At 44.0% G+C, this 10,866-nt stretch overlaps 1 protein-coding gene across 2 annotated transcripts in view; it reads left to right on the forward strand.

The window, feature by feature from the left end:
* Positions 1–9,083, forward strand: part of mapk8ip2 (mitogen-activated protein kinase 8 interacting protein 2) — a 69,743-nt gene extending 60,660 nt beyond the window's left edge. For both annotated transcript variants that reach the window (XM_068059335.1, XM_068059336.1), the window contains 7 exons: positions 208–283; positions 1,860–2,032; positions 3,628–3,737; positions 4,434–4,553; positions 5,363–5,433; positions 7,418–7,516; positions 8,899–9,083. In XM_068059335.1, the coding sequence (XP_067915436.1) occupies positions 208–283; positions 1,860–2,032; positions 3,628–3,737; positions 4,434–4,553; positions 5,363–5,433; positions 7,418–7,516; positions 8,899–8,971 (722 nt within the window). In that variant the 3' untranslated portion in view covers positions 8,972–9,083. The remainder of the gene's footprint in view (positions 1–207; positions 284–1,859; positions 2,033–3,627; positions 3,738–4,433; positions 4,554–5,362; positions 5,434–7,417; positions 7,517–8,898) is intronic.
* Positions 9,084–10,866: the final 1,783 nt, after the last annotated feature.

A 10,866-nucleotide genomic window follows, 5' to 3' on the forward strand; every position in this document is an offset into this window, starting at 1 on the left:
ATGCTGTTGTGATGAGGGGTGTTGCAGTGATGGGTGATTGGGCGGTGGTTTCGTGGTGAGGGGAATGGAGTCGCAGTGAGTGGTGGATGTTGTGGTGAGGGTAGTGTTTTTGATATGATGAGCGATGGGGCAGGTGGGTGTTGAGGTCAGTGGGAAGGGTTGGGACACCTCTGGCTGGAGTGACGTCGTTCTCTCTCTCCTGAATAGGTACGGAATCTTTTGGCCTTTACTCGTGTACAATAAATGGTGAGGAACGGGAGCAGACTCATCGAGCGGTATTCCGGTAAGAATGGTCCCCCAAGGTTTAAGTTGGAGGGAGATCCTGAGCAGGGCCCCACTCTGTCAGCATCACTCTAACCTTGCTACAGAACAGAGTGGGGGAATCACTGAAAAAGGACTAAATTCCCCCGAGCTTGTGAGGAAATCAAAGCTTTCCATCCTTTCGGCTAATGTTTCTTATCAACCCGGGGGTGTGACAGTGAAGAACTGTTATCGTTGATGTGTCCGTGGTAACAGAGGCTAGCCACTATTTTGACCAGAGCAGGTTTATCTGGTACGTGTTGTTATTTAGGTTCTTTAGCCTTCTGTGTTGCGAATAAAGGAACCTCAGTTCAAAGTGGCCTCATTTGCCTCCTGTCGATTACATTGGCCTCATTGTTTCAAACCACAGAAACCCCTGTCTTTTTAAGAATTCCCAAGCATCAAAGAAAAATAAGTTTTAATCCTATCCAAACTTTGTTGGATCTGCTGATTTTTCCAACATAAGATTCACAAGATAGATCTGGTCGAGCCCATCCTAACTCATCCATCAAAAAGACCTCCGAGCATCTACAACCATCACAACTATATCTCAAATGATTCTAGAGATTTTTCTCTCCATTTCTCTACCTGGGAGCCCATTCATGTGTTGGCCACCCTCTCTGTGCAGAACTTCCTGATGTCAGTCCTAAGCCCTATGCCCCCTTGCCCTACTATCATGGGTTAACTTGAAATACTCTATGAATTTATATTTTCTGCACTGTGTACTGTCATATAGCTCTAGAAAGTCCCCTCAGCCACCTCCATTCCAGGGTGAAGAACCCAAGTTTCTCCAGTCTTTCCTCTTAACTCAGTCTCTCTGAAACCAGGGATCAGTTCATGATTCTTCTCTGCATAGTCTGCAGCAGGATATGAGCTTTGATGGCAAGGCTTGCATTGAATTGTCCTGAGAAGATGGTGGTGGGCCTTTTTGGACTTCTATGATCCGTGTTTATAGAATTTTGATACATCTGAATAGCTTGCTAGGTCCGTTAAGAATCAGCCATGTTGATGTGGGACATATAGGTCAGACGAGGTAAGGACGACAGGTTTCCTTCCCTAAAGGACATTTGTTTTTAACAATTACATGGTCCCTTTCACTGATGCCAGATATTTTAAAATTGAATTCAAAGTCTCAAATGGCCATGCTGGTATTTGAATTCACGTTCTCCGGATTACTGGTCCAGTATTGAACACTGTACTCTAGGTGTGGTCTGATCAGAGCACTGTGCAGTTTGGTCATGATTTTCTCTGACTTGTACTCTATTGCTTTGGCCATGTAGTTCAGCACTCTGTTGGCTTTGATTGATGTACTGCACTGACTGGACATGTTGAACATTAAATCTACTTGAACACCTGGATCGATTTCACCCTTGAGTTATTTGAAAGCCAGTCATGGAGTGTGCAAAACTTCAGCGACATCCATTTAAAATTTATCCAACGTTACTGTGCATACTGAACACATTTTATCAAACTAATTTTGGAGCTCTCACTTCAGATTCAACTCCTCATTTGATCTGTTCATTTCCTGGTGTAACCGAATTGTTTCCTGTTCTCTGAAGGTTCATACCTCGCCACCAAGATGAACTGGAGTTGGATGTTGATGACCCATTATATGTTGAAGAGGAGGAAGATGACTACTGGTACCGAGGCTACAACATGCGGACAGGGGAGTGTGGGATCTTCCCGGCATTCTACGCCCATGAAGTAGTCAACCAGGCTAAGGAATTTCTGGGTAGGTCCAAAAGTAAAATTGGGGTTCAAGTTCAGAGGGCATTCACGCCTGTTGAATTGGGGGTGGAGGGCAATGAATATTGTCTGTGGTTGTGTGAAGAGCATTAGGGCTTTTAGCTAACCAAGATCTGAAACTCTGCAGTGCTGCAGTGGGAAACTTAATGCAAGATCAGGAAGGTTCACAGTATTTTCCAGGGAGTGTTCAGGAGTGAATTCCAGGGGCATGGGTGTAAACTAGGAAGTATAAAGAGGCTGGATGTGGATGTCATTTGGAGAGACTTATTTATATAACTCCTTTATCCACACTGCCACTCAATGGATTTGTAATGGAGCTGCCTTGTAACACAGAGACTGACTTTTAACAGCAAGAATATAGTTAGAGCTTGGGTTTGCACTAATGCTACATGATAGGCCTTTAGCCTTTATAGACAGCAGTTGCAGTGCCACCTACAAGCATTACTAGGTACTGCAGATAAATCTTGACACCTTTAAAATGGGTTCTCCCATCAACAAAGACAGAACTTAGGGTTTGCAATGTATTTTAGGATGCAATGCTGTGGCCACTCAGCATTGGTATTTTCTAATAGAAGTTTGAGTTAGTACAAGATGAACAAAGGCACGACAGGGAGATTAACAGGCTGTCAAGCCATCCTGTAGATTTGTGCCTATTGTTGTTTTGACCTTGGTCCATCCACACATCCCTTCACTCATAGCGTTCCAACATCTGAACTCTGCTGTGACTATGTTTCAACCCTGCAGTTTTGCCCCACAACACAGCCACTTGCCTTTCCGTTTGACCAGTCGCCCTTTAAAGGTTGCATGCTCTGCATTCGGTGAGATCTCCACTACAAACTATGCTCAAGGCTCAAACTGTGCAGGGAACACATGTAAAGTATGTAAATAAGCTGGCTCCACTGAATAAAGTGCAGATGGCTCCTCCCTCCGCCACGATGTTTGAGCTTCTGAGTCCTGCAATTGTGGCTGCCTGCCTGTCCCCCCCCTCTCGCCACTGAGATAGCAGAATTGATCCTGCTATATTTTTAATTCACTCTTAACAGTGCCCACGCTTCCCAAATTTGCATTATACATTAAATTTGGAAAGTTGGTTGCAATGCTACATGCAGTACCTGTTATGCAGCTAGAGTTGCACAGTGATAGGCAATTCCAACACAACTCAGCAAGTAACGTTACTGGGCACCCATCAATTAGTAACTGTACACTGGCTTATAATTCCTGACCACATTCCACACATTTGCCACTGGGTGTCCCCAAGGGAGATCCTAGCTTCCATTATAATATAAAATTTAAGAAACAGGTAGCCAAATTATTACATTTTGTCTAAAAAAATAAAAAAATAAAAAAACTTGCAGGCTTTTTTTTCCTGCAAATCAATTTCGGAGTCATCTCCCTTGTCTTGAGCGTTTACATTGGCTCGCACCATGCCAGCGACCATCAGACCTCAAGATGGGGGGAGGTTAATGTCCTCCTTCCTCGTAATATTCCAGCCAATCTGAAAGCTACCTGTGACAGATGGACTTCAGTCTCTAATGGGCTGACGTCAGTTTCTAATGCCTCCTCTGTTGTCTATTGATTCAGGGATGAAAAAGAACAGCGTCTGGGTGGAGAGGTTCAATGTGCAGTTCCTGGGATCTGTGGAAGTCCCATATCACCAGGGTAATGACATCCTATGTGCTGCGATGCAGAAGGTGAGAGTGCAGAATGGGAGTAGGGTAAATAGTTTACTTTATTGGGGGTGATATGTGAAGGGTGAACTCATTGTGCTGATCAAACATAAAAGTACGAGCAAGATGGCACATCAAGAAGAAGTGGCTAAGCGACATCAAACTTGGGTGAAAAGTCTGTAGACCAGGCATTATCAAGTCTGGCTCCCCTGGCAGTCTCACCTCCAGAGCAAATCGCTTCAGTCCACACTTGTTGGTTTGTACTGTTTCAATTTCCTGAGTCTGGAGGTTTGGGAAAGCACTGTTCATGGATAAATTGTAAAACGGAATCTGGGAATAAACATGGATGGATGTTTAAACTTTCTACCTGACCTCCAGGAAGAGTTGGAGAATGGGGGAGATTGTGAGACAGAGAGAGATCGACCCCAGGGGTAAAGGCGATCTACCCCAGGAACAGCAAGATATTCCCTGCAATTAGGAACAGGCATTGTGACAGATTTTAATTCCTTCTCTAATCCGGGAATGTATAGTCCAGCTGTAGCATTCCAGCTACAGATCTGATTAAGCTCAAATCGGCACAGACCAGGGATGGACCGGCAATATTTTGTTCCATATATAGTATCACCTGGGTCTAATGCTGCATGGACTAACATCCGGGTCTAATGCTGCACGGACTAACATCCGGGCCTAGTAGTAATTTTGAATGTCACCCTCTTGTAGATTGCCACAACTAGAAAGTTGACAGTTCACCTGCGCCCACCTGCTAGTTGCGAGTTGGAGATCAGCATTCAAGGGGTTAAACTGGCCATGAGTTTGAATGAGTATGGACCAGAGGACAAGGTAAGACCATCTGCGCAACTTCTATTGGTTCATTGTCTGTTGATGCATCTATCTACTTGTCTACCATTTATCTATTGATGAATCTATCCATTCACTGTCTGTGGACACATCTGTCAACTGTCCAAGGCACATCTGTCTTAAGTCTATGGACGAGTCCGTCTACAGTCCATGGATGGGTCTGTCTAGTTTATGGGTGGAATTATGAGCAGGTCTACAGGCAGGTTGACTGTACCTGTCCTGTGAATGAATGATAATACAATGTACAGGGAACTTTACACTGTATCTAACCCATGCTGTACCTGACCTGATGAGTCCATGTTAAAATAGTCTGTAGATACTCTTAACTAGACTCTCACATTCAGATTGGCCAATTGGGTAAGTAACTGGAAGGACTCAATAGCCCAGCGAGAATGTCTTTAGGGCAGGAGAAAGTGAAACAGGAAAGGGAGAATTGTGTCCACTTCCCCAGAGCTGGCTTACATCTGTCAAATTTCATCATATCATTCAGCCATGTCCTAGTGAGCCAAAGAATGATTGAAAACAGCAATTTTAAGATAAATGCAGAATTATTGGTCCCCCCCTGCCCCTTCACTAACGTCTGTTGCAATAGGGCAAAATCTCAATGGTCCTTCAATCCCAAGCAATAGGCAAATACTTCTCTTTGCCCCATTTTACTCAGTGAACTGCGAACTCATTCTTTGATTTAACAGTAGAAGTTGGTTAAATGTTTCCGTGTGAGAGGTACTATCCGGGAGATTGGCCAGGCATGACCTTATTTTACCTGTGATCTCTTTTTTTTCTTCTCCTAGAGTGAATGGTGCAGCCATTTTTTCCAGATGAAGAACATCTCATTCTGTGGATGTCACCCTAAAAACAGCTGGTAAGGGTCAAAGACCACACGTTAACTGCTGATGTTACACTTGCCTATTCCATGTCATCAAGCCAGGTTCTCATTTTTCTCTGCCTCTTCATCTATCACCATCAACTTGGGCTCTGTTGGTAGCACACTCCCATCTATGAGTCTGAAGGTTGTGGATTTTAACCCCAATCCAGGGCTTCATAGCAGTACCGTAATGGGTGCACAATGGCTGTTGTGAGTCTTCAATTACCTGTCTGTGCATTTGATTTTTAAAAAAAACTAAACACACCGATAGTTTAAGGTGCTATATTAGTGCACTTAAGTGTTCCAGCTAGCGACAGCCTTTGTGACCTCAAATCATTAATGGCCTTGTGACATCTTTCCCTGGACCAGCTGAAGGAGTTCTCATTCGTTGTTGCTCTTATATATGCATTAGCTTCAGTCTGTCGGTAGAACAGAATTCATCTGCTTTTGCTGTTCTCTCTTGAAGGACTCAGAGTCTAGTTTTCATATCTGTTCACCACTAGACACCACAAAACACAATAATTCTGCATCATATCACCAGCCTGATTTTACAGCTGTACAGAAATACTTCTGCAATTGCTATGCTCACATCATCCATCTGTTTTCGACTTGCTCTCTTCCTATTTAGCTCAGTCTCAGCTCTTTTTCTGCGAGCTTGCTGTTTCTCTTAGCTGCTGCCCTCACCAGATTATCACTCATTTTCAATCCATGTTCCAAAATTGGCTGATTTACCTTTGCAGGTATCTCCTGTATCCTCAGTGCGTCTCAGATTGTTTATCAATTTAACATTTGCGTTAGAAGTTGGGTTCTGAGAATTAATTCAGAATATAAAGGGTTTGATAAGATTGGACAACGTCCTTGTCTCACTCCTCCTCTGATCTTTGTACATTTGTTAACTCATTGTTAAAGAAAGAACTTTCTTGCATTTGTACTGCACTTTTCACAACCTCAGCACCCCCCAAAGTGCTTTACCGACAGTGAAGTACTTTTGGAGTGTACTCACTGCTGTAATGTAGGAAAAGTGGCAGCCCATTTGTTGCAGGTTCTACAAACAGCAATGGGGAGACAGGGGCAGAGTGGTAATGGTCACTGAGCTAGTAATCCAGAGATCCAGGCTAATGCCTGGGGATATGGATTCAAATCCCACCATAGCAGCTGGTGGAATTTAAATACAATTAATTAATACAAGATTCTGGAATTGAAAGCTAGTCTCAGTAATGGTGCTGTGAAACTATCATTGATTCATAAAAACCCATCAGGTTCACTAATGTCCTTTAGGAAAGGAAATCTGCTGTCCTTACCTGACCTGGTCTACATGTGACTCCAGATCCATAGCAATGTGGTTGTCTCCTAACTGCCCTCTGAAATGGCCTAGCAAGCTGCTCAGTTGTCAAGGAGAATAGGGATGGACAACAAATGCTGACCTGCCAGTGATGTCCACATCCTGTGAAAGAATGAAAAAAAAGGCCAGGTATCTGTCTTTGCTCTGCAATATTGGCTGAGAGGTAAACTTTGTCAATCAATGCAAAGTTTTATATATATTCTATCCATCTCTCCATGGAAGTCCTTTATCTTAATATAGCCGCTGGTTGTATTTTTCTTCCTTTTGGTTATTGGTTCTCACTGTGTTACATCCCTGACATAGGACGGCTTGTATTTCCCCTCCAGCAGGATTGCTCTGGTATGCACCGCACTCTAGCCCCGTTAAAGCCCAACTCGTCCAGTGGGTGGGGTGAGACACCAGTTTTACAACCCGCCAGAGTTCAACATTAACTTGAATGGAGAGTAAAAATGGGCAAGGTGTAAAATGTGCGCCTGACCCAAATCTGCTGGGCAAGTTAGGCCTAAAATTGAGTTTCTGGCTTCTGTCTCCTTTTAACAGCAACTCTGATAGCCTTACCCTTACTAGGATCGCTAACGGTGTTCCCATTAACAGGACTGCTGCTCTGTGTCTCCTTTAACTGTGTCATGTTGCTTTCAGCTATTTTGGATTCATCACCAAGCACCCTGTGGTGAACCGCTTTGCCTGCCACGTGTTTGTATCTGAGGAATCTATGCGCCGTGTTGCTGAGTGTATCGGGTAGGTGTCAACCACCAGTACCAGGAAAGGGGGGAATTGCTGCAATAGAAAACACTCTGACTCGTAACACTATATTGTGAGACCCTCCATCTCTTCCCCTCCAAAATCCTAAGACTGTCTCCTAGACCCCAGAGAGAATCTGCTGGTGTAATATTGAAACTGATGTCAACGGCGTACCACAGTCACCCAATTAAAAGTCCACAGAAATGACAGAGTCATGTTCCTCTGGATGATTGACTGGAAGCATGTCGATGAGCAGGGTCTCACCTGAAAGGCTGCTCTAGGATTCTCACAGAGCTTGTGATCCTGCCTTGCATCAGATGTCCCCAAGGACCTCTCCGCTAGGGACCCAATGGACGTTCTGTGCTGTGGTGGTGGTGGTCTGCCCAAGAGCAGGTCCTCTGCTATTTTTCTGTACCCAGGAGAGGTGAACATGACTAGGGAAGAGGGTATATGAGGTGGTTTCCCATTGCCTTCCTCAGATCAGGACAGGAATTGAACCCGCGTTGTTTTGAACCATATGCTCGCCAACTGAGCTACTCAGTCCCCACCCAATGGATCTATGAAGAGCAAAATGAAGTGACAATTTTCACCTCAGTAAGACTGGCTCTGCACTTCCCTAGAACTGTAGCGAAGAGGGAAATCCTGCTCTCATATCATCCTCTGGAGTGATAAATATAGGAACAGGAATACACCATTCAGCCTCCCCCAGCCCCACCCCGCTGAGCCTGATCCCCTTAGCTCATGACCAATCTGCACCTCAATTCCATTTCACTGCCTTTTGATCCATGTCCCTTGATTCCCTTACTGAACAAAAATCTATCAATCTATCTTGAAACTTTCAATTATCCCTCAGCATTCATAGTGTTTTGGGGATTGAGTTCCAGATTTCCACTATCCTTTTGTGTGAAATGAGCTTCCTCATTTCACACCTAAATGGCCTTGCTCTAATTTTAAGGTTATACCCCTAGTTCTAGATACCCCCACCAGAGGGAATAGTTTCTTTATGATCTGTCCTTACAATTTAACCCTTTAAGCCTTGGCAAACAGCCAAATAAACTGAGAGCAAGTCAAGGGATGCATTAGTGTTAAGGAGATTGTTTTGGACAAAAATGTTACATTGAGATGTATTACAAGTTCCATCGCAACACGCAGGTGTTGGAAAAGTAGAGGAGTAAAATTAGCTTACAATGGTTCAGTTAACAAAGGCACTGAGGGTGAGATGCCAGTTGGCTATCAGTAACCGTGGAACCGTGCATTCTACAGGAACCAGCACCTTTGTAGGGAGTGCTAGGACTGGGGTGGGGTGGGGGGGTCGGTGGGAGAAAAAACTAGATGACAATAAGTGTGTGTGCTAAAATCCCATTTTTTCTGCTTTACAGCCAAGCGTTTCAGGAATACTATCAGGAGCACCTGGAATATGCCTGTCCAACGGAAGACATTTACCTGGAGTAGGGGTTTGACAGCTTTTGCTTGGATACATATGATTTCGCTGGACCTAGGTTCAACTGTGAGCTGTACCCCTGCTCCCTGTATATAAAGAAAAATTAAACAAACTCCTATCAAATCCAGAGAATCCTAGTAAGGGTATCCAGTACATGGGGGGCCCCCTGTAAGGTTTTAGCATCAACTATGAAAGTCCATTGATGTCAAACCTGTGTTTACTGCACATATCCATTCCATATCTAACTCTAGCTTCCATCCCCTCCTCTTGCTGCTGTTACAGGGTGCTTCAAAGCCACCTGTTCATATTCAGAGGCACTTGGTCAAACAGAGAGAGGAAAATGGGGTGTGACGAGTTTACAGATCATGAGAAATTCATCCAACAGCTGAATGTGGGATAAATTCATCTTCTTTATTCCAGTTGTGTGTGTTATTGGGGGCACAGTACCCTGTGTTCAACCATCTCCTAATGAGGTGTTTGTATGTGCCTCCTATCCGTTCTCCCAAGGAACAGCCTGCTAAATTGTGTGGAGATGTCTATGCCGATGGAAAGTGAAGAATGGTCCTTTCTAGACCATGGATCATAGCTAAATAAAGCAAGAGTGGTTCTCTCTAGCCTGTGGATCATAGCTAAACAAAGCAAGGTGTGATCCTCTCTCTCTCATCTATTAAATAAAACATGTCCTTCAATAATTAAAATTCTCAACCCCTCAATTTTTTTGCATTTTAAAATATTTTAGATTCACACATATCCTCAGATTAATGACCTTCAACAAGTGGGTTTGACTTTGGATGAAGTTTCTGATCCTGTTGGGAGGGGGTGGCTTTGATCGTGGATGAAGGGGAGTGGGTTTTGATCCTGAATGGGGGGTGGTGCAAGGACCCTGGGCAAAGGGAGCTTTGACCCTTGATGTGGTGGGTAAGTTTTGGTCCTGGACAAGTAGGGGTGGTTTTGACCCAAAATTGTGGTCTGGGGTGGTGGTGATCCTGGATGAGGTGGTTTAACCACTTTGATGCAAAAATAAACAGATACAGTACAAGACAGAAAAAAGCAAGGGAAGATGTCACCAATGGGAGCAGCATAGACTGGAGAATGCAGCACGTGCTCATTCCTTAACTAGCCACCTCCACTCTCATTAATTTTAACCTGACAAGTTCTTCAATTTTACCTGTATCTAAATCCCAAAAATTGCCACTGCCTCAGACAGATCAGATGAGAGGCTGGGTGAGAATCATATCATTTATGCATAGCACAATGAGTTTTTTTTACAATATTTATTGTTATTACACAGAAATGTGCAACAGAGCCAATTTGGTGGGATGTACAGTTTGTCAGAACGATCAAGTTATCAGTGGAATGGCTTTTATTGCTGTAGAGTGAGCCATAACTTTGGGAAACTGTGTTGCTGCGAGCTTCACAGTTACATTTTCTCCTGGGGGCAGTTGGCTTTGTTTCACTCATTCTCCCTTTACCACTCAACCCTCCCACCCTCACCCCACCCTGATAAAATGAATTGATTTGCTCCAAAACATAGACCTGCTCATCCCCATCAGTGACATCATGGGCGCCAATTGCAAGCACAGAAACGAAAACAGCGGCTCTCTTGGGAAGGAAGAAGTCCTTAGTTAGATTTTTTTACACAGCCATTAGAGGTGAACTATAAACTTCCCTTGTTGACCACAATGTACCCCTTTCACTATGATTTCCCATGGATGACTCCTGGCTGGAAAGCCACCGGTGTTCTGGGCTGCCCACAGTGCTATCGCATCAATTCACAGCTCCACCAACTCTACTGTCCTGTGTGAAATGGACTCCGCTCATTGCTGAAAAGGCTCTTTACAACATGCATGGTTTTTAAAAGCTGCATGAAATCTCCAGTTTAAAGCTTGCTTCTTGCCCACTGCCA

The sequence above is a fragment of the Heterodontus francisci genome, chromosome 27, assembly GCF_036365525.1.
Source record: "Heterodontus francisci isolate sHetFra1 chromosome 27, sHetFra1.hap1, whole genome shotgun sequence".
Lineage (NCBI taxonomy): Eukaryota > Metazoa > Chordata > Chondrichthyes > Heterodontiformes > Heterodontidae > Heterodontus > Heterodontus francisci.